This window comes from Venturia canescens, chromosome 1 (genome assembly GCF_019457755.1).
Source record: "Venturia canescens isolate UGA chromosome 1, ASM1945775v1, whole genome shotgun sequence".
NCBI lineage: Eukaryota > Metazoa > Arthropoda > Insecta > Hymenoptera > Ichneumonidae > Venturia > Venturia canescens.
Window position 1 is genome coordinate 9,235,123 of NC_057421.1, and position 26,782 is coordinate 9,261,904.

At 40.0% G+C, this 26,782-nt stretch overlaps 2 protein-coding genes and 1 long non-coding RNA gene across 10 annotated transcripts; 2 read left to right on the plus strand and 1 right to left on the minus strand.

The window, feature by feature from the left end:
- Position 1: 1 nt before the first annotated feature.
- Positions 2–8,949, plus strand: LOC122419228 (uncharacterized). 3 transcript variants are annotated; one of them, XM_043433617.1, is made up of 7 exons: positions 2–219; positions 1,296–3,907; positions 4,053–4,151; positions 4,241–6,794; positions 6,959–7,369; positions 8,472–8,534; positions 8,627–8,949. In XM_043433617.1, the coding sequence occupies exons 1-4, from the start codon at positions 168–170 to the stop codon at positions 4,448–4,450; spliced, it is 2,973 nt and encodes a 990-aa protein (XP_043289552.1). In that variant the 5' UTR covers positions 2–167; the 3' UTR covers positions 4,451–6,794; positions 6,959–7,369; positions 8,472–8,534; positions 8,627–8,949. The 3 variants fall into 3 exon arrangements, 2 of the variants coding, with proteins under 2 accessions (XP_043289552.1, XP_043289553.1); XM_043433618.1 differs by lacking the exon at positions 2–219 and adding an exon at positions 371–499; XR_006262852.1 differs by lacking the exons at positions 2–219; positions 1,296–3,907; positions 4,053–4,151; positions 4,241–6,794 and adding an exon at positions 6,818–6,852.
- LOC122419233 (uncharacterized) lies at positions 8,901–17,640 on the minus strand. 2 transcript variants are annotated; one of them, XR_006262854.1, is made up of 5 exons: positions 17,504–17,640; positions 14,224–14,284; positions 13,953–14,074; positions 13,351–13,845; positions 8,901–13,265 (listed from the first exon to the last, which is right to left on the minus strand). It is a non-coding gene; the product is annotated as an uncharacterized lncRNA (long non-coding RNA). The 2 variants fall into 2 exon arrangements; XR_006262853.1 differs by having other exon boundaries at positions 8,901–13,845.
- LOC122419230 (facilitated trehalose transporter Tret1-like) lies at positions 10,265–21,431 on the plus strand. Of its 5 annotated transcripts, XM_043433622.1 has the most exons (5): positions 14,273–14,409; positions 14,561–15,631; positions 17,031–17,853; positions 18,738–18,834; positions 19,587–21,431. In XM_043433622.1, the coding sequence occupies exons 3-5, from the start codon at positions 17,830–17,832 to the stop codon at positions 20,963–20,965; spliced, it is 1,500 nt and encodes a 499-aa protein (XP_043289557.1). In that variant the 5' UTR covers positions 14,273–14,409; positions 14,561–15,631; positions 17,031–17,829; the 3' UTR covers positions 20,966–21,431. The 5 variants fall into 5 exon arrangements, with proteins under 5 accessions (XP_043289556.1, XP_043289560.1, XP_043289557.1 ...); XM_043433621.1 differs by lacking the exons at positions 14,273–14,409; positions 14,561–15,631; positions 17,031–17,853 and adding an exon at positions 10,265–10,375; XM_043433625.1 differs by lacking the exons at positions 14,273–14,409; positions 14,561–15,631; positions 17,031–17,853 and adding an exon at positions 10,807–10,865.
- Positions 21,432–26,782: the final 5,351 nt, after the last annotated feature.

Sequence of the window (26,782 nt, forward strand, 5' to 3'; positions counted from 1 at the left end):
TTGGCACGCCTGATGTATCACTCCCCTCCTCCAACCCCTCCTTTTGCTTGTTTGATTTTCATATCTCGTCCGTGCCATAAAACTGTAACCGCCGAATCGTGTGTTGTATTCGTTTTTCAAAAGAAACAATTTGAATTTTGAGGAAACATAATATACAGCCGTTAATTATGAGCCGCAGAAGACGCGGCGAAGACTTTTCACACTTGTGCCAATCATACGGTGAGTGATTTTTCTTTCAGTAAAATTGAAAGTTTCGAACATATACAAAGGTGAGCTTGACGAAATTGCATGGACGCCGTGAGCTAACGTTACACTTACTCGATCCTTCGGCATCATGTTTTCATTGACGAAATAATGTCAAACTTACAAAATTCAACCTCAAGAAAATTCCTTTATTTGTGCTCTTGAGAAATTTGTAAAAACCGGTTCATTCAAGTATTCATCACTTAATCGGAACTTGATAAACATTAGGAAATGTGTTAACGATTTCGTTATTGAGGTGAAAATTCCACGCCCCTAAACGAAAATATACATGTATGAAATACGAGAGATGTTCATGGATCTGTTTATTGCAGATTTTCATCTAGAAATTCAATAGTTCATAATTTTATAACCTGAGAACAAAGGCTTTTGTCAATTTAGTGCTCAGTATTGCATGCATAAACAATTTCAAAAAAACATTTTTATCAAAATTTCGATCGTCAAAGCTTCTTTATAACTGTAACAATACTTCATGTAAGTTTTCTAGTGTTCAAATACTATAACATAATACGAATTCATCTAATTTTCCACTACCAATTATGCTTGAAAAAAATCTATCATCAGTAAAGACCAAAGCTTGAATCATGTTTCAAGGTTCCCATGTTCTCAGTTCGCAAGTATGGTCCTTGAGCATATTTCTCATTTTAGTCAACAACAACCCTGAGTCAAGATATTCTCACTATTGAAACAATAACTGCCAATTTCAAAATATTTCTATAGTATCCTGAGCATACAAACAACAGTGTTACAATTTTTCATCATAAGTGAATTTGTTTGCCAGAGATAAAAAATCTAATTCGACAACATTGACAAATTCAACCGTAACTTATAATTTGTCAGAATATTCAGATGGGTTTCGTATAAAATTGTGGAGTTGAATTTTGTCACTGAAGTACTTTGGTATTATAAAAAGTATTTACCAAAGTTCTTGTTCAAAGTCCCAGTGACAAGCAGATTACTGTGAAAGTGAGAGATACCTTGTTTCCTATCTCATAAATAAGCAAGCGTAAAAGCTAGAAACATTTATTTTGCAGGTAATTCTACAGACTGCAGGTCAGATCTGGATAGCGATATGCAAGATGAGCCATTGAATCAGCAACACAGTATGGAAACCAATGACAAAGACAAGTTGTCAGTGGAGAGTCATGCAAGAGAAGACAATTCTGGTAGTTGGAGTTACAGATCTACGATATTGGCGGGTCAGGCTGCGGACGCTGAGTCACAGGGTAGTACAGAAAACTCGTATCGAACAGCTCAGTCTGGGAGTACAGCAGGATGCTCATCTTCACATGGAAATTTCATCGAATCGTGCAGATCAGAAGTGCCAAGTTCTCTGAACAGAGCAATCGATGTTGAGTTTGTGCCCCAGTCAGATCTTGAATTGACTCAGACTACGGACGATCCGTGCAGCAGCAGCGAATTGAACAAAAACATAGAATCGTCGGATAAATCGAGTCAAGACTCGCGGGACACGAATTACAATATAAAGAATAACGAGGAAGTTCCTGCATCGAGTGCTCCTATGCGCCGTTACTCCAGACTTCATAGTCCAAGATTTGGAAGAATGGCAAGCACGCCAACGAATGAAGAATCCGGTTCGAAAATGTTGAAACGATTCTCGCAAGAATTCATGTCTTCGCCTCAACGTTTCACTGAAAAATTATTGACAATTATCGATGAGTCAGAATCGACACAGAATTATGCCGACAATACGGGGGTGAATTTGAGTTGTATGACACGAGAATTTCGGAAAATGTGTAAATTCATACAGGACGAATCAATGCCCGAACACTTGAATTCGACTTTTGGTATTTCAAAACATTTGGAGGAAAAGAAAAATGCAAATTTCCAGAGACCCGAGACGATTGAAGAGTCGCCGATTGACGTGTCATCGGACGGTGATGCTCCCAACACTCCCGAGGGACGCGTATTCAGTCCGAAAGCTTGCCAAAAAACACCAGTGAATCGGTTCAAAAAATTAGTCGGGGAAAACAACGAATGCATTTCTCCGGATTCACTGAACAGCACGCGATTTTTCGTTTCCTTGGAGAAACGCTTGAACGAGGAAACCTCGAGTCCACGTACACAATTACTCCGTGAAAATAGTCGCAGTACTTCAGGATCCGACATTTCGGCTCAACTACGTGACAAAATGAGAATTGTTGAGAAGAGTGAGCAACAAATGGCCGATCTCGAAGAAACCAATCACATAGACTTCGACACTTTTGATAGTCATCGTGCTCACGGGACCCAGGAACGTGAAGTTTGCGAAAACGAGAGGATCGAATCCAACCCTAACGATTTACCGCCCGTCGACGACGAAGCTCTCGACGAGGATGAATTGTCGATGAGTCTTAGGCTCGAATTGGAAAAACAACGCGAGAGATGTTTCGAAACAGCACGACAGATGCAGAAGATTGAAGAGGATGCAAAAGCCTGTAACGAAGATTTTTCTAAAGTACTAGAACGTTTCGGTATCGATCCGGAAGTCGAATGCCGAAAAACAATCGAGTCGTTGATGAATTACCAAAATTGTCGAGCAAAAATACGTCAGAACGAGCGTACGAAAAAACAAGATATGTCTAGTATGGATTCTGGTATTGATACTCGTTCCATATCCCGAACTCTTCAAGGTTCAAGGAGCAAAAAGTCCTACAATACCGAAGCATCCTCTAGAGGCTTCGGTAAGGCCAGCCAACGATCCCAAGCCGTGAGTAAACCATCAGGGTCAGAAAACGTTCTTCGCTCAAGCGCTCTTAGCTCGAGGTCAGGGCTCAATTCTAAGAAAACAGAGCTCAAAAAAGCTGCCACACCGAAGACGAAAGCGCCGACAACACCAAGACTTTATATCGATTCGAGGAGAAGATCGCCCGGTGAGCTATGTCCAACTGCAAGGGCTTTGGCTCAGTCTCGATCCAAGTCTGGGGAGAAAAAGTTGTCATCCAATCGTTCACAATCAAATATACAAACTTGTCGAACGCCTCAAACGAATCGTACTGATGATAAAAGCACGAATCCAATGCCATCTAAAGTGCTGTGTCGACAAGCAGACAAATCAGAAATCTTTGAAATTTTTCAATCTTGTAACAAGCAACAATTGAACTCGAGAAACGAACCATTCGTTCCTTCAACTAATGTAGAAAGCCCGATCTCTCGGTATCATCTCGCTCCACCAACATCCTCACCGATAACGAAACTTCAAAACGTTGATCGAATGGTTAAAATAACCAAATCTCCTCGCACGCAAACTCCTTCGCCAATAACACAGACGAAGAGTCCGAAGCATCGATTTTTCGTTACACCCGGTAAATCCGTACCCGTAAAACCCTACAAACGATTAAAACCGTTGTTCGTTAATGAAGATGTTGATCCTCATCAATCGAATATTCACCGAATCATAAAGAGCCCCCATGCTCCTGGTATATTCAGAAATGGTCTCGGGGGCAATGTCATTTCACCTGTCAGGACCTACATTCTTGGCACCGATATGAATCTGATACAAAACGTCCAAGCGAAAACTAACGAAATGCTACTCACACCAACAAAAGCAAAAACGTCCGAAGAAAAACTTATGTTTGATCGTATTGCGAAGAAATCGACCCCACGTAACAGTCCACGCAGATTTCGTATTCCTACCCATCAGAAGGTATATTTTTTCTGTTATATTACGAAAAAAACTTTGTGAGAAAAGTCATTCATTTTAGTTTATGATTGAAACACTATCGACTTCGAGACTACATGAAATTTATGAAAAGTAGATTTAGAAACTTTATTTTCAACCATTTTTCCAGGATTTTGAATCGCAGTCTGACTGCTCTGATGAGAATCAACAAAAACCTGATTTCTTACTTGCCAAGGCGAATTATGAACTTCCTTCGCGGGTTCACACTGTAAGTTAAAACTCATATTTTTTTTAGTCAACTTTTGCGCAACAAATAAAATTGATGCAGAATAACAGGAGTTTCCCGTGTATTTTCAGATCGATCAAAGTCCAAAAAGCATAGGTGGAGCTCGTACCCGAGGATTGCTGAAAGCGATGCAGAATCGCGTCGTTATTCGTCACGAAGGGAAGGTTTTTGGAAATTTCGATGAACACGAAGTACCTGAAAGTGGCAGCGATTCCGCTGACATGTCTATCCACGTACAAAGATCGGCTGAGAAAACGAATTATGCGACTAGATGGGCATAGCGTTGGAATTCTCAAACTAAATTTTATCCGGTTTTTATATAATTTCAAGCAAATTTTATACGATTGTAGTTTATTGAGAGTTTTCTGCTACTGAATCAAAACTAATGATTTTTTCATATCGCGACTTTAATAGAAATATTTCGGTGCTCTCTCCACGAGCAGTCAATCTAAGTTTTCATATTCCTTCATAGCAGAAGTGATAATTCAACTCTTTGATAGTTGTCCTAAAAATTTAACACGTCGAAAAATACTGTTGATTGGGATTTTTTATGCAGCCACAATTGATGGGATATAAAAAAGAAAAGATTCCATTTCGAACCTTCAATTTTTGTCGATCTTCTGATAACAATTGTGAAAACTACGTGCCTCGATTTTACGAATGGACAGATTAGGGGGGAAGAGGGTGTTCGGAAAGTTGGCTCTTTATTTTGTTTTACTAACTCGAAGTGATTCCATTGTTTACTGACTTAGAGTTTCTACAGAGTTCCAATTTTCTGAAACTTTCGAACGTGGACTGCGAGGATGGTCGTAAGAAAGTGGCGAAAGTACCGAAATATAATATTACTTTTTTTCAGTTGCACGATCTAATAACGCTATGCGGCAGAGCGGTCGGAAACGGTGAACGATAAGCGTTTCTGAGCAATAATTTTACCTTTAGAAATAATTTTCCGAGATATAAATTTTGAGATTAGATAAAAAACATCATATTTTATCCTCATATTTCGTTTGTATATTCGGCTTTGGAGGAATTCTTATTCGAGTCCTTTGCATATTTGTCATTGTTCGTTTTATTCGAGATGACTGAATAATTCTTGACAAATTAAAAAAAAAAAAAAAAAAAATATTTTATACAAGCATTTCGGTCTTTGAATTTTTCTACGATCTAATTTTCTTCGAATGAAACATTCCAATTCCGGAGATCGAAAGTGAGTTTGAGGAGAGGAAAACGTACAAAACAAATATTGAACTAGCAGCTATGACGTTTTCATTTTTCACGATCTCACGAGATACTCTGAATATATTTTCATGATCGTTAATGTGTCATAATATTTTATTGAATAAAAGTCTTAAAATAAAAAGATAAAATGGGCGTTTTCAATGGAAAAAAATCGTCTCGCTTATTGCCCAATCGAACGATGCATGTTCGCTGTTTCGTTAATTAATGTCGCGAATTCAAGAACACTTTTTCGATAATTTCGATTGATTAGCTCGATAAAAAAGGAATAAACGAAAAAAAAAATTGTATAATCGATTTGTTTACTGCGCATTTTTCACAATCTCGTGCACCGAGGCATCGTCACATACGGTTAATTGGAGAGCCGCGTGCAAAAGTGTTCACTATAATAATTGCTTTTTAATGAGAACGAAGGTAATTTTAGCCAATCCGATACATCAGCTTACAGGAAACAATGGAGAATGAACCGAGCGAGGAAAATGCTACAAACAATCACAACGAAGAATAATAGGCGGAGGCGAAAGTTTCCGGAATTCAAACGGCTTGAGATACGAGTTGAGGAAAAAGCCACACAATGCACGACGCGAAGAATTGCAACGCTCGAATTTCACTTTGCAAAAAAATCCATCTTTTCGTAATAAAAGTTTGGAAGGAATTACGAATTTATCGCTTCTCGAACACTCCAAGACCGAATGATGGGAAAATAAGAAAAAAATATATCGACGGTTTAGTATCGTTCCTCGGTGCAGATCCGAACTCCGTGCCGGCGATCGTGGAAGTGAGATGTTGGCTTTTTTTATTATTTTACGATCGTCAACTCCAAGAGTGCCGTGCGGCGAAGTCTTTCCTTAACAATGTATACGTATATATAGTTCATACGCGTTACAGATTGGACCTGGCGCTCTCCCTTATCGCCGATATATAAAAAATTATCACAGGAACGTGACTTGTTTCGAGAGCACCGGGTCGATTTTTGTAACGCTATTTACAGCACTGCGCAATTTAAAAAACTACGCTCCCATCCATTTTTTGAATCTTTTTTCCCGTTATTGCATTTCACCGCAATTTACTTTCGGTTGATCGAATGTCGTAGTAATTCGTAAATAACTGTTTCGTTAAATCCGCATACACCGAAAATTGAAAAAAATTCAATGCTCTTGAAATTTTTGATACTTTATTCTCCAACACTTTTTGTTCTTGCTTCCCGTATCAGAAGCCGGAAAACTATTCTTTCGAGTGACAGCGAATATTTTTCGAAACACTGGCGCTTCTCGCGATTGGCATGAGAAAACTTTTCGGCGCGCGCCTAGAAGAGAAATATGAAGTGGGAAAAAGATCGAACGGTATTTCCGGAGCTAGATCCATTGCAGGACATCGAACGGAAAATGGGTAAGTTTTTTCGCTGTTTAATTAGAGCGTGGAAGTTTCGGTAGCGAGTTTTTTGTCGGTTCGTTGAATGAATTCAGTGACCCTGTTATATGTGAAGAGGGGAAAAAATGAACATAAGAACTAAACGTTCTTTGGTTTGATTTCTAATTTGGTCCTAATTTCAGATGCGATCAAGCGGCAACGATAAAACGTGCGGACCGTGATTATAGGGCCTTCCTGCGACCTCGTGGCCATGCTGGTTCCGTACGTTGAAAATGATTGACACGCTCCTGGGATAAGCCGCGAGTGCAAACGTACCAATCACTTTTCCAACATCTTTACGGTGGAGCCTCGAGTGGAAGGTTGCACATGGCACGCTGCTTCTTTTCGTTGCACACGCCGCGGTCAGGGCCCCCTCCAACGGTGAGAAATCAAGGCGGGGAACGATCAATAAATTCAAGCGCACATTCAACGGAGGACCAAACAGCTCACAAACCAACGTGCAAGTAACATTGCTACCAGTGTCATTATAAACCCTGTGAAAAACCTCAAACTTCTGGAAAACATGCCGGGACCCTGCTGCGACAAGTGCAAAGGTACACGAAATATTTATTTTTTCATTACAAACGCTTCCTTCTCTGTGTGCGCAATTAACCTATTCATTTTGTTGGTTGATGCAACCATGGCCGGCTATTTTATTCGATTTGCTCAATCAATGTTTATTACCTGTTGAATCGACTCGAAAAAGCATTCCGAATCACGATTTTTATATTTTTATTTTTCTTTTTTGTTCTATTCTCTGTAGATTTAATATTTTTTCTTGTCATCAAACTTTTTTCATCTTATTAAACGAGGTTTCGTCATCCAGTACTTGAACATACTTCTAGAAACTTTTCGTCACAATAATAATCACTCTCATTACAATTTGTCGGTGACTCAATCGTTCGTTTCGATTACTTTTGTTTTGTTAGTTTGAATGCACGTAAAGAACGTTTAGAAAATTTGTTTGTTCGATGTGAATTGTTACCGAATGTAACGTGACCGTGAATTTTCTACATACATCGTTATTTTTTCTGCATATTTTATGACAATCTCTTGTTTTAAAATAAATACAATTTTTTTTTACAAACGAGTTTAAGAAAAAGCTACTTAATATAATTTTTTTTTTCATTTTACGAGTAATTTCGTTGGGAAAAACGAGAACTTTTCGTATTCGGGCTGTAAAGAGAGAATATTTTCGTGTTCGTTCACAAAAGTTATTTGAGTCCTGTTGAAAAATGGGTAATAAAAAATATTAATGTTGCAAAAAAGCCAGTGATCGAAGGAAGAGTTTTATAATTTAACGAGCTCGACGCTGCATTAGCGAAGGAGTAAATATTGTGCGAAGTAAAATTGACAGCCGAGCACCGCCGGTTGGCATAAAATCCCCTTCAACTCCTCATGCATTAGCGATCGTTAACTCATAATTACGAAGACCCTCGGCAGCGTACGGTGTCTGATACGGGCAATTGATAATTGAGCTAATGGAAGAGACGTCTAGTTCATGGTTGTTTGTCAATTTACTTTGCTGAGTGCCATCTTCGTTCCACGAACTCGCACTATTTTTTAAATAACGTTTTTCAATATTTAGCACTGAGTTGTTTTTTCATGCTACAATTACGTCATTTCTTGACACAATTCTTTATTGCTTTTTTACAGACAGCTGCAAGGATGGATGTCAGTGCGGTGACAACTGCAAGTGCTGTGACGACGGTTGCGGAGGTGAGAAAAAATGATGACAAGACGATAAAAATTCACGATAATAAAGCATGAATAGTAATTCACTTTTTTCATGAAATTCGTTTTTTTTTCAGACAAATGTACCTGCAAGTCCGGAGGCACGTGCGCCTGCAAAACGTGCGCCTGCAAATGAAGAAATTTCGTGAACTAAGGCTACCCACCAAATTTGGCTTTAATCATTTTTTCTCTCTATGATACCGTAGATTATTAGAGCACGAGGTAAAAATGACAGAAAATATGTCCATCCGTTCATATTTATTCCTACACACGCGATTCAGAAAAAAGCAACAAACATCAACGCAATTGTCACCGCAGAATTGCGACGCTGCATTCATTTTGTTTATGAAGGCAACGACGTCAAATATTTGATTCAATAAAAGATTTGTGCTCATTGCAATCGACCTTTCTATTCCTTCATTTCCTGTACCTACACGACGAAAAAATCTTCGTTCTTCAATTCGTAAATTCAGTAAATCAAACATTGAAACTAATCCTCTTTATATCACGAAACTGCATGGCTTTTCAAAAATCTTGTTAATGAAAGAAAAACACTGTCATTCGAAACTTTCGTCGACATGCGGAATCGTGTCGCTCGGAGCATGAAAAATAACATGCCGGATCGTCAGTTTCGACTTTCCGTCTAAATATCGTGCTGATACTGCTCTCTTGAGTATTGTATTTAATTCAAGCTCTCATTTCTCTTTCTGCGCAACGAAAATTGATAAGAAAAAATGCTGAGGGCTTACAAACAAACGCTGATGCGTCATGACTCTCTGGAAGATTCTTTCATCACCGCGTAGTCGATCGTCGTCATCACCGTTTTTCAAACAATTCCTGTACAACTGCTATCATGTGGTTCACATCTGATGCGTAAAACGTGCATTAACGTTCTCACACAAAAGGGAACAGGATTTTTGTAAGCAGTCGATGCATTCTACTTTACAATAAATACTGATCTAACATTTTCTCTCTCGAAATTTTACTCCGAATCAAAATTTTTTATTTTCCATCAGATTCGTGTGAATTTCTTTAAAAAAATATGAATTTTACATCCACTTTTACTTGCTACTTTGGTACATGGTAACAAGTGACGTTTATTAATACTATTCATAAATTACTCAAAAAGATTTCGCATATGAAAGTTGCGAACGGTATCACGATAATTTTTATATTTTCTGATATTTCATCGTCGTAAAAGTTTTCGATGTTTTTACTCAGTTGCATGCGAACAACTGCAGGATTGACGGTAGCTGGTAATGACATCGCGGTCGAATGATTTCCGGTAGTAAACGATTTCGTTTATTGGTTAAATCGTTGAACAGATGACAGCAGGAAAGTAATAAATTTATCAATGAATAATATTCATGGAATTCTCCTAATTCTCCAGAACTTGAGTGGTCAAAAAGCAGAAAAAGTTTCAGTTTTGTTTGTTGACATCAGAACATGCTCTCATTGAAATTTCGCCTCACGTGATTCCACCGGCACACATTGAAAATGTGCCGGCCCTCCTAAGAAGAGAGAGGGAAGATTGCACTGAAAGTTCACGAGAGATCTTCCAGATGGCAGGACAAGTGTTTTCGACTTTCGAGTTCCGCGAGAAATATTTCCGCGCTAGAGAGCTGTAGAGTAACAATGTTTTCTCCCTTTTATGTACGGAATGAAACTATTTTTAATCACAATCCATCTTCGTGTCATCACGTTTCACTAGTTCCTGAGTTTGCGTTTGAAAATATCATACGAACTTTTTTCTGCTCGGTCAATCAATATAGATGGAGTGTAAATAGAATTGACGACTGATGTGGTCTTTCGTTATAAATCGGAAGGTTCGTAATCGAATGATGCAGCAGCAAACGAACGAAAAGACAAAGAATTTTTTTTTGTTTTTGTACTCAAAACAACTTCCACCAACTCAAATATTTCACGATCAACAAATCCGTTCCCATTGTCAGATCCAATTTCGAGTTATTTTTTTTCCAACCTCAAAATGACCGCATCAACGTCTTCGAAAATCAGAATTAAAGTCAGATTTCACCGGTGAAAAGATATTTTTTGCAGAATTCAGTTTAAAGTTAAATTCAGTTTGTGCAGGATTCATAAATGCAAGCAGTGCAAAAATCAAGTGATTCCGTGTGGAATTCGTTGTTTCTTTGAGTTCACTACAATATTGTAGATATACCGCCGAGCGACGAGACGCTGACTGAAATTACATAATAATACACGTCGATCATAAATGCAGTTGTTTATAGGATCGAGTGTCGTACACGCATTTTTCGATCTGCTGACATCTCGTGCAGTCCGGATTCCGGATGATAAGTAATTTCATTCTCATAATACCCTCGCGGGATGTCTGTGTTTATCAAAATATCGATGAACTCGTCGCAATCTTTAGAAGCCGCAGAGCGAGATCTCATATACTTTTCCGTAACCCCTGTCGATCATAACACGTCACAGTTTATTTCATCAAGAAATTTGTTATTATTTATGATCATTACAGATTTATATGAACGATTTGAACAGATGTTCTGCTATGTGGTAAATTTTTTTCCCCTGGTTCTTTCAAAAGCAACTTTGAGAGTTTTTATCCGGCTTCGAACGCGCTATTTATCGACGTGAGAGAATACAGTCACATAACCTTTTCGTCGCTAATTCGAGTCGAAAAATGAACGTGTGCGCATTCGTGCGTTCAATTATGCGAATATTTTTTACAAAGCAGATGCTTTTTCTCATGAGTGAAAATTCGTATTCAATACGATCGAGAGTGAGAATTTCCAATAGTAAATATATTCGTCATGCGGTTATGAAATAAATTTGAAAAAAAATCGAGTACGAGTATCGGAATTTTTATTTACCGTGCTTCGCGCGAGGCTTGTTGAAATTTTCGTTTCTTGGGCATTTGAAAAAAATATGAATTAACTGCTCGGTATCGAAACGCAACAAAGTCAGTGTTCACATTTTGTTAGGATTTCATAAAGTTTTACAACGACTCAATTTCGAGCGATCGAAAACTGCTTGAGCTGAGTCAGTTTTGCTTTGAGGGGTTATGTTTCCTGTAAACTTGGTCGCGACACTCGTGTGAAACAAAAGCTTATAGCTCATAATACAAAGTCGTTGACGAAAATGTATCGAGTAACAAAATCAAATGAAGGAATATAATCTCAAAACCGCACACGCTTCATCCACGTTTATTATGTCGGAACTGATCGAGTTACCAATACAAAACGAGCAAACAGAAAAGTAACGTTGATTAACACGTTGACAATTGACTGTAATTGACTTCAATCGGAAACGCAATCCTCTTAAATGGCTTCGTGTCGAGTCGGTGCACGCGAATGTTCAGTTTTTATTCTCCACCACTCAAAAAGGTTCACTCTCGTGGAAAAATTCAATTGAAAGAGTATTTACATACGGCCGTTGATACAGCGGGGTCCGCAACTGCTATAAAAATACGCTCGAAAGAATACGATTGAAATGGACCGAGGTTCATTCGTTTGGTGCTTTTCCCCCATCCGTAGGCCCCCGACGATCAAAAAAGTCAACCCCCCTTGATTTTTTGCGTCAACTGTTTCAAAATTCTCGTAACGGTCAAGCGTCGCTTCGCTGACGTATAAGTTCAGTGGCTCACTACGAACCGTGATCCCTTCTCGCGTGCTTTCGTTACCTCCAAGCGCGAGTCCATTGCCAGTTTTTTCATCATGTCTCCGCGGAGCGTGGAGAATTTTATAAACTTCCGAGCGGTTTTAAAAACAGCAGAAGAAGAGTGTCCAAAATAAAAAACATCGAACACAGTTTTTCACGCGAGCGTGTATGCGATATGCCTATTGGATCATGAACGAAGAAAAATCGATCGATGTACACATTTTCGAGCCTTCGTACATCGAAGCTGCGGCGCATAATTAGGCTCTTTGTATTTGTAGGCAGCGCGTGATTAAAATGAACTTCCACAACGGAACACACGAAAAAGAGATTTTATTGGTCGAACAAAAAGCTGGTTAGGAACGATGTAATTACGCACGCATAAGCGATCTGAGCCACGCGTTATCGAATAATTAGAGGCTCATAATAACCGGAGGCACGTTTAATTTTCGATAGCTGATATACGAGCGGTGAAAATCGTTCGCGAATGGAATTAAAGTTTCGTAACGCTCATTGATATGCGGAGAGTTAGAGGGGCATTCGACTAAACGAATATTTCGTTTTGATACTCTGTTTTATTCCTTCCAACGGGTAAATCGCATCGGGGAGCTGGGAAAAAATAATTAGTACTCGGTTCAAATGAACTTTTTGGTCATTGACCCATCGCGTTGCATTTACATAGCTCCGTATTAGCGTAATTCATTCGATATGGAATCGTGATAGTATCAGCGGACTCCGCTGCCGAACGGCAACAAATATACGAACCGTAGAGAGCTCCGGCGTAACGATTAAATCGAATTCGTTGCCAAATTTAACACTAACAAATGAGTTTTACGGTACCGAAAATACACTGGCCATAAAATACATTTTTTCAATTTGGTGGGTTTGACATTTATTTTCAATGGTCATGGGATAATGAGAGTGGAGTTTCCCGAAACTCGTGGAATTTATTTTGCCTTCGAACGCATGGGTGGATCAGCGACGACGTCACAACTTTCTCGAAAGTCGCTCATCCAGAGATGAAAACGCTCAACAGCGGGTGATCGAGAAACGCAAAATAATCTGTCAAAACCAGACTGCCTAAACAAACTCGGGTTATTTTTAATCGAATTGGAAAATTGAACGCGGCTTCGCGCAAACCATATTCCAACATCGAAAAAATTACCTTTTTTCTTCCGGAGAGTTAATTAGCGACTCACCGCGCGGTGGCTCGATGTCAACCCGGAACAAGTGTCGCAGCTTTTTATGCCGACTGTGCCCGGGAAGTTGGAGTTGCGAACAACGCATTTGCAGTAGAGTAGCTCTGCTTACGGGCCCGGCTCGCATCGATTTTTCAATGTAAAATACGATTTTTCTGACTTTTTTTAAAATGTAACAGTCAGAAAAAATATTCAGGATCTTTGAACTGTTCATCAATTATTCGAATCGCTGTACAATTCACAGCTCATTTTCAAGTGCTCCTCAAATTAGTAATTCGCTTTCTTGGCACATGAGAATTTCGGAAACTACTGAACACTCGATTTTTTCTACGTTTTCGAAAAAGCTCATTAGTTTCGGAATTCCGTAAAACCAGGAACGAAGTCGGAAACGCGATTTTTCATCCCGTCAAACTTTCGGCGCAATCCGTTCGGTGATTTACTGAATTGAAAAACTGACGAACCTTTGAAGCAAACAATTTTATATTTACAGAGATAGAAGTGAAGAGAAATGACCAATTTTTATGATTTTTTACTTAAAAAATGAAACGGAGAAATGATTCTGACCGACCTTCGAACAACGCGGATATCTTCCCGAGTCCAGCATCACGACGCTGATCTCTGAACGAACTCTCGCAGAACCCACTCAACTAATTTGTTCTCCACGTGTGTGCACTGGGCGTTCACTTATTCCTGTAAATATGAAAATACTCTTCGAAATGAGTTTTCTTATCGCTCGCATAGAGAGGGAACGAGGTTTTACGTCGTTATGTAAAGCAATCCGTCAATGCCCGGATTGTTTACACTGACGATAAGAAACGAGATGGGAGAAAGAAAATTACGTATGCACGGGAATTAGCAGTCGAGCTCGAGCACTGATCGCGAGAAGTTCCTGTCGATGTGCTGCAAATCATAGTAAATTAATTAAAACAGAATAAAAATCGTCGCAGGGCGCTAAAATGGACCGAAGTATACGACGCTGAAGTTTGCAACGTTGGAGTCCAATGAAACGAACGAAAAAAACATTTGTAATTGACCAATTTTTTATTTCACGAAGCATTGGTGTAGGTTGAATTGCTGCGAATTGCAAATTCGGCAGAGAACGAAATTGAAGAATTACTGGAATAATTGGAGAGTTTTTTACATCATTTCGTTGGACTCCAACGATGCAAACTTCAGCGTCATCCGAAGTATACTGCATAGTGGAGAGTAATTATACGTTCGGGAATGTGAAGCTGTGTAGAAACTTTTCTAAATGAGAAAAATGCTTACGGGGCAGAAAAAATGTGAATAACTAGGACAAGTGAGTTAATTGACTGAGGGGGTCGCGCCGTGTGGCAGCCTGATTTTTTGGGGTTTTTTCGCGACTTTTTTGCGGCGAGGAGAAAAGCATGGACTTTTGAAACTTGAAGGGATTATTTATTGGTATATTTCAACTCTGAGGCAGAATTTCCTAACTCTCATATCTTGGTTTATTCGAGATGAAAAACCGAAGAGCGTTTTGATTTGTAGAGCAGTGGTTATCGGCTGAAGTAAAATCATACAGAAATATGAAAAATTTGAAGGACGTTTGACGCTCATTTAAATGAAAATTTGTCGCGAGTTTTCCGTGCATAAATTATTGCAAATTACGCCGTTTTGGAGGTTCGTCGTCGATTTCCGTGGAACGTGGATAAAAACATTTGTGGATATCACTAAAAATAGTTGATCGATCGAATTCTGTGGGGAATTTATTTCGCGTGCTGCCGTTTATATAAACGACGGTGGGGGGAGGCCTCGTTAACCGGAAGTGCAACAATGGATTTCATTCGTTAATCTTCGAACTAATCTTCGTTCTAATCCCATAAGACGACATTCGTTTGCCGACGATTGGCGTTCTCGCACTTCAAGCCGCTCAAGTTCGTCTTGCGTTTTGCGGGTGTGCCTTCGGCTATGTAATTATAATTACTAATAATAAGATTAAGGTCAATTGGCCGCGTGGCGGGGAGAGAGCGGGACGAAATACGCCGATCAGCCGTCGTTCCTTTTCATTAGATGGGGATTAAGCCACGTCGAATAAATAGGGTGAACAGAGTGCAACGAGAATCGTACCAAGATTCGTCGCGTGCCACTGTCAACTTGCGATCTCTCATGCAAAGTGCTTTTGTGCTAAAAGGAATGGTCCAATGACCCCGAATTCGCCGCGCGATCACTCCCGCGACGTGGGAAACAAGCGAAAAGTCAAGAGAAATCACGATACGAACAATGAAAGTAAGACGCAGAGAAAAATTCAACTTCTTACGTCGACGTTATTCAAAGTTTTACGACTATTTCGAAGCTCCGTGTGTGCTTGATAAATTCACTAATTTTCAAGGTAGATGGGTGAATATTCGCTATCCAAGATTACGCGATGATATTTTTGGCAGGCAAAAATGAACACTTACTGGATAGATTTGCAAAATTTCGACCCTAGTTACCGTGTAGTTATATTGAACATCGACTTTTCTCTGACACTCGTCACGCCGGCATATGAAAGCCATACACACATGAAAAGTTATTGAATTTTTTCGTTAGTTATATCCAAGATTTCGCAAAACAAAAATCGATCGTTGTATTTCGTGAATATTCAAGAATACATGAGTATTTTAGTTTTTAAACCTTACCATTGAAAATTGGTTGAAATATGAAAAAATATCTGATGAGAAATCATTCGGATTACACGACAAATGGATGAGTAACGTGTTTGACAACGCTGCATTCAATATACGTTCGCATGTGACGTCGCAGTTCGACCTTATTTTGTCGTTCGTTAGCTTCGCCACGTTTTTTTGTAAATTTTTACAAAACTACGATTTTTATCCCGGTAAATTTTTAGATCGTTCATTTTTTCATTTTTCTCCAGTGCAACACTACTTTGGACAGTAAACTCACTTCATAACCTATAAAATTTGTAAACAAAACTGAAAGCGTGACTTCAACAGCAGCGGCAGCTGCTGCACCCACGCTAGTCAAAATGAACTCTTGAAACGTTTTTTTAATAATAAAATTGTATAAAAATGTTTGGTTCTTTACCAATTATATTTCTAAAATAATAAAATTGTTGTTTTCAAGCAAGTTTCGTCTTTTGAAATTTTCGAAAAATATATAGTTGCTGCAATAATCACGTAGCCGTCACCCATCAACCTTGACTTTTCCAAATATTTTCAACTCGATATTAAAATTAAAAAAGGGAAAAGAAAAAACGCGCGGTAATAGAATCAACAGAGCCTCGAAGTATCGAAAATTCTCTACAAAGCAGATTTTTGAATCCTCCCAGAAATCATATTCTCCGATTTTCTGAGAAATAAAGTCGAAACTATGGCGGAGGGCTTGATCTCGTATTGTTTCGATTCCGTTTATTCCACAATTCGTTTTTAAAAATAGTTTTCCTCTCGCTGCTATCGATTCGAGATATGGATACGTGGAGCTTATTACTATTTGACAAGACGTAAACTCGTCGAGAGCAGAGATAAGGATTAATCGAAGTACAGAAGCATCGAAACGTTAGTGATCTTTGAACATGACGCAGCAGGTACAAGTTTACGTGTAAATACTTGCTCGCAAAAGTAACCCGCGAGAACTTCGCTTTTCGTTCATATTTCAATCCGTTTACGCTCGCGTTTGCCCGAAGAATCTCCGTCTGAAATTTGAGGTTATCTTATCGACACAAACGACAAAAATTGTAATTGTGAGTTTTTCACAAAACGTCAAAATGTAGGGACAGAAACGAAGGAACGAAATCCGTCGAGATGCGTAGACAAAACGTGACGAACTGTTGCTATACGTTCGATCGAAATGTGCGTCGTGAAAATTCGAGAGGACTGTGAAAAAGCGTGTAAAATGTGAGGACGAGTCATCATCGAACGAGTTTAACTGCAGTTTGTCCTCGTGCGGATGGGTTTTTTAATGTGATTTTTTGTTGATCGTGTGACGAACACTGGCGCGAAGCGAGGACAAGAAAAGCGAGGGAAACGGGCGCCTCCGCGCGGGAGTCTCTCGACGTGTGTTATCTGACCACAATAGCGCTAAAGATATGAACGTTTCGTGGCTGAACTTCAGCCAGTCGGCACACACTACAGAGATTATAAATATACAAAACGTTACCAGAGAACTGGAAGTCGCGCCGACGCTCTCTCGACTTAATGTCTGTACAGCACGTGCATATTTCTATATGTATATAAATACGATGTAGAGAGGCTGACGAGAATATAATCAAGTGGAAAAAACAAACGAGAATCGCGTCTCTTCTCATCAGTCGGCGTCGCCGTAACTGAACACGATCGAACGCACATAACCAACACTTACGTTTACGCATCGTCATCTCATAAAAACGCGCACGATTCGTGAACTTTTCGTATCTGTATTTATATATTTATATATGTGGTCCTCTTGAGATTAGAAGTTGACGGGTCGATAGACGCGTCGTCATCATGGCTACAACGATGGACGCTCTGGTGAGCGATATATACTAATAAATAAATTTCTATTCGCATATCTACTACTCGGAAATAACTCGTGACGCGAATAATCCTCGTGACCGTTACGGTGTGAACTTGACCATATTGCTCTGTGCTGATTAAGCATACTCTAGTTTTCGGATTATTTAGGTTATGGAGAAAAACGTGGCTTCGTCAGCGCTTGACGCATGCGCCAAATACTGCCATCTGTTTACAGCGTTGCATCAACATTTCACTTGAGGAATATTCAAGTCGTGAATCGAAACACCTGTTTATGAATTTCTTCATACCTAGCAATGAGCTCGAGAAGGGCATCGAATTTTTATGACAAATTACGATTTTACGAATATTTCAAAAATGTTTTTAATTTAATGGTAGTTTGCACAATCACCAGTGAATTCGAGTAACCTCTCGAACTCGGTTGACGCATTTTGATAAAACTTTGTTCGAAAAGATGACAGTTGAATCATTAAACGGTCCATTCGATTTTTCGGCCAGTGACAAGTTATTTTTGAAAATTCGAATAAAAGCTCGGTATTCTGATGTCAAAGCTTATCCAAAGGCTTAAAAGTTTGTAGGGTTTTATGAAATACGAAATCAGGTGAATGAATAAGCAAAGTTGATCCGAAGCTCGAAGGAAAAACCAATAAACCGTCAAATTCACGCCAAGTCGTGCTCGTAAGTTCAAATCCCGAAAGTAATTCTCCACCATAATCCCGAATCTACGTAATGACTTTTGCACGATCGAAGTTCGACAGTGGAAGCAGAAGACGCGTGAGCTTCCCAGTAGTTGTTCAAGTATTCAACATCCATTCTCCATTTTTTCTTCGTATACCTTTCAACTTTACAAAAATTCTCATTCTTAATTAATCATGTTGAAGCTCGAAAAGCCCGAGGAAGCTTCGAACGTTGAAGACTTCGAAATGGAAAGAAACCGGAATCGAACTCAGTGGAAGCAATGGCTAGCATCAATTTCAGGTAAATATTGCCCAAAAAAACCGTTTTTTTATTTTTCTTCAAATCTCGGAGCTTTTTATTCCGAACACGAGAATTGGCCAAACATTCGTTTGCGTTATATTCGTACTATAAAAACACCCGACGAGTATTATAAATTGCAATATCGTGACCCAAGAATTCGCGGAATAAATCGAGTCGTTCGTATTCCAACGGTCGATGGACAAATGATGATAATAAATCATAAAAATCTTCGATTTCATGGGCTTTCAAAATAACCGTAATTATATTTATTATTCATCAATGTACTATCGAGCTTTTCACATTCTTCCATCGATGTTGTTTTACCCTTTCAGCCATACATTTTTCATCTGCGCATTAATGTTCATGAAATTTGGTACGCCAAGGTTTTCAGTGTCGCTGATTTCGAATATAAGGTCAGATTTCGTAAATTCAAAATGGTGGATCCAATATGGCGGACGTCAGATTTGTGACTGAAAGAGGATGAAACAATCAGAAAAATCAGTGTATTCGTTCAACAAAATTATTGAGAATAAATTCTGCTCCAAATGATATTTCGCTTTGATACAAAACAGAAAATTTCATCGAACGAAGAAAAGTTATTTCGGCAGATCTGTCAGGCCCAATTTTTCGTTTTTTCCGTAAAATTCTTCCACCCCCCTCTTCCGTAGAGTTTCTGCTTTTCCCAGCGCACATTTTTCCCAGCGTCGACAATTTCGAGTAAATATTAAAATACGACAAAAATAATATTTCAGCGACGCTGTCGATGATAGCGGCCGGCACGGTGTACGGTTGGACGACGACGATACTGTCTCGTCTACTGAAAGGGCAGGACGTACCGATGAGAATAACGAGCGACGAGAGTTCGTGGATCGTATCGCTGACGGTGATCGGATCGATGGTCGGACCGTTTCTGGGAGCCTGGTTGGCAACGAGACACGGGAGAAAGTTCAGTCTGATGTTCAGCAGTATTTTCTACATAGTCGGCTGGGTGATCGTGCTGGTCGCAGGGAGCGTCGGAGCGCTGTACGCTTCGAGGGTGGTTTTGGGGATCGGCGTCGGAATGTCTTACACGACGAATCCGATGTACGTGTCGGAAGTGGCGGACACGAATATAAGGGGCGCGCTCGGGACGTTGATAGCGGTGAACGTCTTCACCGGCTCGTTATTGGCCTGCAGCGTTGGTCCCTGGGTCTCGTACACTGCGCTGGGCCTCGTGATGCTCTCCGTCCCAATAATATTTCTCTCGACCTTCGCGTGGTTTCCGGAGAGCCCTTATTATTTGGCGTCCAAGGGATTGAACGAGGAAGCGACGAAGGCGCTCATTTTTTTCAAGGGCATTAAGGAGCCCGGAGAGGCGAAGCGCGAGCTGGAGAACGTTTTGAAAAACGTGGACGAGAATCGCGAGGACTCGAAAGACCGAGGGCTCAAGCTCCGGCGGTTGCTGTCGTCGAACAACAGGCGAGCGTTTTTCATCGTCTTTGGACTGATCGTGGCTCAACAATTGAGCGGAAGCTTCAGCACGATGCAGTACCTGGAGACGCTCTTCAGCAAAACGAACATCGGCATCGACTCGAATATCGCGACGATAATCGTCCTCGCGGTTGGTCTCGTCTCCGGCGCCCTGTCGACCGGCCTGGTCGAAGGGGCCGGCCGGAGGCCGCTGTTGATCGTCTCGACTCTCGGCTCGGGCCTGACTCTGGGCGTCTTGGCGGTTTACCTTCTTCTGGATTTTCAAAATGTCCAATTATCCGCGATCAACATTTTGCCTGTTATCGACGTAATCCTCTTCCAAGTCGCGTATCAAGTGGGCTTGGGCACCCTGCCAAATGCGTTGATCGGCGAGCTCTTCCCAACGAGCGCTAAGCACGTCGCTGGTGCCGCGATCACCATTTCCGACGGCATACTCGGCTTCGCCGTCTCCAAATTGTACCAGGTCATCGGCGACCTTGTGGGCAATCTGCACATCGTTTACTTCGTTTTTTCGGCCTCGTGCTTCGCCGCTTTTTTATTCGTTTTTCTCTTCGTACCTGAAACGAAAAACAAAAGTTTTGCCGATATCAGAAACGAACTGTCCAGCGAAAAATTCAGGTGCCGCGAACAACGGAGACGCTCCGGAGTACACGTCGCTTGAATATCACTTGCATTAGTTGTACGAACGTTCTGCCGAACGATAAGAGACTGATCCGTCGAGCCGAGCATCGGGAACGCAGCGCGAATCACTCATTTTTTCGAATAATCATCCGGTTGCTTGCCGAGGATTTTTCAATATTTTCGTCATTCGCGAGTCTCCTCGAATTACGTTTAATTCGATAAATTCGTAATGACGAAGCGTTTCTTCCCCTACAAATACTCCGTAAATCCAGCCCAAAGTGGCACTAAAATTCTAGCTCAAATTTATCGTAACGATACACTAAAAGTCGTTAATATTTTTGCTTACATAATCTAACGCGGATGGGGAGTTCAACTCTCGGATGTTAGCCTTTGTACAGGCGTCGTGTCCGGCGACGTAGATTATAAAATTTATACGCGTTGCCGCTTTTTTATAAAATATTGTAGCTCCTGTTGCACGAGTAAATAAATACGACTCTGTATATGAATGGAATTCTCATTTGGAAGAGGAAAGAATATTGTATTGGCAGCAGGGCACGAGCTGGCTTCATGAAATTGCGTCGAGACGCTACCGCCGACTAATTCATGTCAATATAATTTCATGAAGTTTCATTTCTTCGTAGAATAGTCCTCAAGTAGGAAATTTTGTTGTGAATAATATTAAAAAACAGCTGTGAAATGTGAAACATAAAGTTTCATGGATATGCAGCAATTCTCAGGCTCTTGTGACTCGTTTACGGTTCGCGGTATTTTCGATCGTTACAGTTTTAGCCTTTTTACGATCGCGAGAAAAGCAGTCCCGCGGCACGAACGGAGAGAGAGAGAGAGAGGGGGGGAATGCGTGGGAGCAGTCCTCGTTCTCTCGATATTTTGTGCCCCCGTTGGAGCACATCCGATATCGACTTTTCACTGTAGACATAGAAAAATAAGGGAGAAATGTACATTCGCCTGTGGAATATGCATATCACGATGAGAGAAACAACAGTAAAGTGTCAAAATAAAATAAAAATAATGGCGTCGTGGGAGATGGAGCGGTGCGCGAGGCCGAATAAATAAAAATGAATATAGCGGAAAAAGGGGAGTTTGCTTCGAGGAGAGCAAAAACGAATTGAAAGGACGAAGGTTCATTAGGAAATGATGCGGAGGACGAAAGGACGAAAAACGAAAGAAGAATCGTGGAGGGAAAATCAATCTTCATCGTTAGACGAGTGTGAGACGGAAAGAGACAAAAAATAAGGGAGGAAGAAAATCCTTTGATGCCGCGGTCGTGGCAACATCGAATGCTCAGACGAAAAGAACAAGCCCCTCGAGGAGTATTTCACATCAGGATAAAAATAAAAAAGCACCGAGCTTTCGTCTATCGTATTCTGTAGTTGTTCGATGCGCATGAGAGAGGACACGAAAACAAGGGGAATAAAATATTCTGTTGGTCGGTCAGATAGAAACGTGTTCGGGAAGCGTAAACACAAAATTCGACATCTCACACGAACCTCTGTTCATGTACTCCTTGCTTTTTGAACTTTAACACTGTATCGCTTGGTAAATAAAGCGCCCGAGCAAGTGCACTTTGGCTCCTGCGAGCCTCCGGCACTCCAAAATCGCTCATGCGATACTCTCATTACGGAGAAAATGCTTTCTCATTGTTGAAGGTTGAAGACAAGCGAATCCCCGAAGATTCGTAACCGCAGCATCGAAGCCTCAGTCGGATCGCGTGTCTTCGGACATTTTTCTTGGTGTACCAACGCTTTTTCAATCCCAACGGACCAATCGTGTCTTAAAAAACGGTCAGAGGGATCCAGTCAATAGTTATGACATCAGTGGCACTTAATTATTTGCACATTTTACACTTTAAGGGCGGAAAAATCGAAAATTTTTTTATTGGATATTCTTCGAATATAATTTCTGAAGACTGTTCTCACCAAATTTCATAAAGATCGGATAAACGGGATTATCTCAGAATCGTCTTTTTTGAAAAATATCTTTGCGGTGGACACGATTACTAAAAAACTATTAAATCGTTCGATACCAAATTTATACCTCTTATTTATTATAATAATAGCCAGAGCCTGGACGAAGGATTTCGTATTTTGTTGGAAAAAAACAATTGTAACAAAAATACCGAAAATTTAGCACCTCAAAAAATGATTTTTTTTGTTAAAACTGTCGCTATTTTTTTCAATCAAAATTTTTACAAATCCTTCGTCCAAGCCCAAGTTATCATTATAATATATAAGTGGTATAAATTTCGTATGGATCGGATTGAAAGTTTTTTAGGCATCGCGTCCTCCGCAACTGACGCTCAAAAAAAGGTGCTACTGGAGTACAGCTGGAGTTGCGCCATTTTGAGAAATTTTTTGATGAAAAAAAATAGTACAAGTACATGAATATATGTACTTAAGAACGCTATTTTCTTGTCGCTGCAACTCTTAAAATAAAATCTGAAAAGATTTTTTCCTTGTTCAGGTCGCAGTGCCCATTAGGGTGTGCGGAAAAAAAACGAATTTTTTTTTTTACTTTGCATCCAGCCAAAAAGGTGATTCAAGGTGAAAAAAAAGAATCCCAGAAGGAGAGCTCACCAAAAAATTTTTTCGAATGGCGCTTTGCGTTTGAAGATTTTCCATAAGAATAACCCAGGAAATGATTGAGACCTCCGATCATTGCATCATAAATCTTCAGGAAAAAATCGCACGAAAACGACAATGATATATTTTTATAGAAAATCGATTCCCCTAGAAAAAAAAGTCCTTATGAACATTCAGCTTGGAGCAACCATTCTCGTGCTATCACCCTTCGAAGTTGGATCGATAGAAAAAATTTTTCATAAAACTGTCGAAATCAAATTTTTCATTTCACAAACAAACTTCTAGAAACTTTTTCGTAGAAAATTACTTGCTCTTTTAGAAAATCGTTATTATTACTCGAATTTTATAATTTGAACAAAATTACTTATTTTTATGATTTTCATCAAATTATTGTAAACATGTTTCGTGCTTGGTTTCCATAGGATAACAATGATTTCCACTAAAAAAACTCTTACATATAAACTTTCCATCTCGTTTTCATTACAATTGGGCAAAAAAGCATAAAAGAAACGACATTTATCAATAATCGGGTTTCAAAAGTTTTTACATTTTGCCATGAATTTTTTTTCACCCGGTATCATACATAAAATTATAAATGAGGGTAATTAACCCTTTTGCTTACACGGAGTAAGATTAAATAATACCCATTGCTATTTTTAAGTGTGCCTTCATTGCAATTGGGGTATTTTCGACGATGAGCTTGCATTATTTTCAATAAATATTGTAACGGCTCTTCGTTTTTGGTCAATGAGCCGTTGTAGGCTTCTATCAAAGCGATGCCACGTTTAGCCACGTCATTGACAACTTTCAAATTAAAAAAAAAATCTGCGCAGCTTAAATAACTGGCATTTTCAGGCCATAAGTCCATATTTACCCTCAGAAAGTCATTAGGTAAATTATTGATTGGTTGAAAAGGAATAAGGATTCTTGTGTGACGAAATAGCTTATATCCTTTGAAAGCAACGTTTTGTAATCACTTTTTTCAATGATTACTCGCTCCGAAGGAATTTTAGATTTTGTTCGAGATTGCAACATTTCAGCCTCCACGCTCACCGACACAGCATTGTCGAAAAGAGCATTGTTCGAATAATAATACCGAAATTTTCTAAAAGAGCAAGTAAATTTCTACGAAAAAGTTCCTAGAAGTTTGTTTGTGAAACGAAAAATTTGATTTCGACAGTTTTATGAAAATTTTTTTCTATCGATCCAACTTCGAAGGGTAATAGCACGAGAATGGTTGCTCCAAGCTGAATGTTCATGAGGACTTTTTTTGTGGGGGAATCGATTTTCTATAAAAATATATCATTGTCGTTTTCGTGCGATTTTTTCCTGAAGATTTATGATGCAATGATCGGAGGTCTCAATCATTTCCTGGGTTATTCTTATGGAAAATCTTCAAACGCAAAGCGCCATTCGAAAAAATTTTTTGGTGAGCTCTCCTTCTGGGATTCTTTTTTTTCACCTTGAATCACCTTTTTCGGCTGGATGCAAAGTAAAAAAAAATATCGTTTTTTTTCCGCACACCCTAGTGCCCATATTGGGCTGCTGATTTTGAGCAGTAAATCAAAATATTTCGCAGCAACGCCGAAGCGCTCAAATTATCCACTTTCGACATATTCGACACGATACAAGATGTGATCAGTGCTAAAAAACTTTGATGGAGCTTGAAATTTCAACACCCCGTAAATGGGTATCGCAGCTCCGTCGCTCGGTCGTTAAAACAGTTTGTCCAAAAGCCGGGGATCCATTATTCGATTCGATACAGGCCTGCTCGCAGGAATTCCCCGAGACATTCTGTGTAACTCCGGCAAACCAGGTTTATGGTTACGCCCGCGAGTATGTACTTGGTAAACACCAGGCAACTCTCGAACAATTCGAACAATTCGTAAAGTAATTTTGCCGCGAGAGAGCCATTTCGGGGCTTTCCCTTTGAACGATTTTCCCTCAATATGACGAAATTTCAACACCGAAACTCCATTGAGTCAATAATTTTCAATGACGATCGAATGATATTGCAAATGGAAGGCAAACGCCTGTTTCCGGTTGGACTTCGCCGAGGTTATTGAGCCGCCGCGAACGTTGGAATCTCTCTCCTAATTGAGTTATTCCAAAATCAACGCTTTTCTGAGTGCTCTCATTCCCTACATTTTTCTCTCCCATACCTTTGCATTTTAAACGCTCCTTCGTTTTCTACAGACTTCAAGTTTATCGAGTACAATTGCACGCGTTCGGGTACGTAGAAGATGAAGACGAATAAAAATGTTTCGATCGCGAGAACGTGGTCGTGAGGAAAGAAGGGGAGAAGAAAAGTCAAGAAAAGTACCACGATAAATGAGAGACAACACGATGATTTTAACGACACACGCTCCCGTGTGCGAGTCTCTTTATGATCCGGCAGCCGGATGAACAGAAGAATGAAACCACGGCGCCAGATCTTGGCAATCCCTTAACGTTTGCACCATTCGACTGACGATCGTGCAGCCCCTCCGTTCATCCGCCCCCGCGAGCAACGAGCGCCACGACCATTATGTATACGTGTTTCGCGAAGAACGCTTCCGGGACATTTCACTATACTCGTTGGGGCCGAACCCCAGTTTCAAAATCGAGTGCAGCGAGGTCGCACCACCGGAAGGAGAAATTTAACGGTGCAGCGCCGTCGAGGACCTCTATGAAGTGTCTTGAGTATGAGGACAGAATTGTACGGATAATTTTTGAGCCCTTTCGGTGGGGCTCGAGCAAGGAGATTTCTTCTCACAGTTTTGATAGAATGGAGTTGATCCAAAAATTGCAAATTGATTGATCCATCGAAACGGTTCTCAACTGCTCAAGTTGATAACTTTGAGCCACAAAAAGGCAGAAATTGGTTTTTTGCTTGTTTTTTGTTGGCATTGAACGTTGTTGGCATAATCATTGAAACAAACCGTAGCGGAATCCCATTTTTTACACTACAAAAAGTTTGTTGGAACTTGGTTTGTCACAGAAGGTAACGAATGACGTTGAAACATTGAATTTCTTGACATCGTCAGTACCTGCTCACAGTACCAAGGCAATGGGAATTATCGAATTCCGATACTTCGGACACCCTGTATTTGCGGAGTATTTGAACGCTCAAATCTATGGAGGAAAGGATGAAGATCGAGCAAATCGAACCCGGTCAAGTGGCCCCTTTGATCTCGCTAATTGATTCCTCTAATTGAAATTCTTTTTTAGAGGCAATGATAAATGTCTCTGATGCGTTTACTCGGCAAGGTTTTTGA

What these genes read in the sequence shown, in the direction of transcription:
- LOC122419228 (XM_043433617.1), top strand. Translation starts at nt 168, where the DNA reads ATGAGCCGCAGAAGACGCGGCGAAGACTTTTCACACTTGTGCCAATCA. An exon ending in ACACTTGTGCCAATCATACG is followed by an intron (nt 220 to 1,295) that starts GTGAGTGATTTT and finishes TTTATTTTGCAG; the next exon opens with GTAATTCTACAGACTGCAGG. An exon ending in TTCCTTCGCGGGTTCACACT is followed by an intron (nt 4,152 to 4,240) that starts GTAAGTTAAAAC and finishes GTGTATTTTCAG; the next exon opens with ATCGATCAAAGTCCAAAAAG.
- LOC122419230 (XM_043433621.1), top strand. Translation starts at nt 10,349, where the DNA reads ATGTGGTCTTTCGTTATAAATCGGAAG. An exon ending in CTTTCGTTATAAATCGGAAG is followed by an intron (nt 10,376 to 18,737) that starts GTTCGTAATCGA and finishes ATCATGTTGAAG; the next exon opens with CTCGAAAAGCCCGAGGAAGC. An exon ending in ATGGCTAGCATCAATTTCAG is followed by an intron (nt 18,835 to 19,586) that starts GTAAATATTGCC and finishes ATAATATTTCAG; the next exon opens with CGACGCTGTCGATGATAGCG.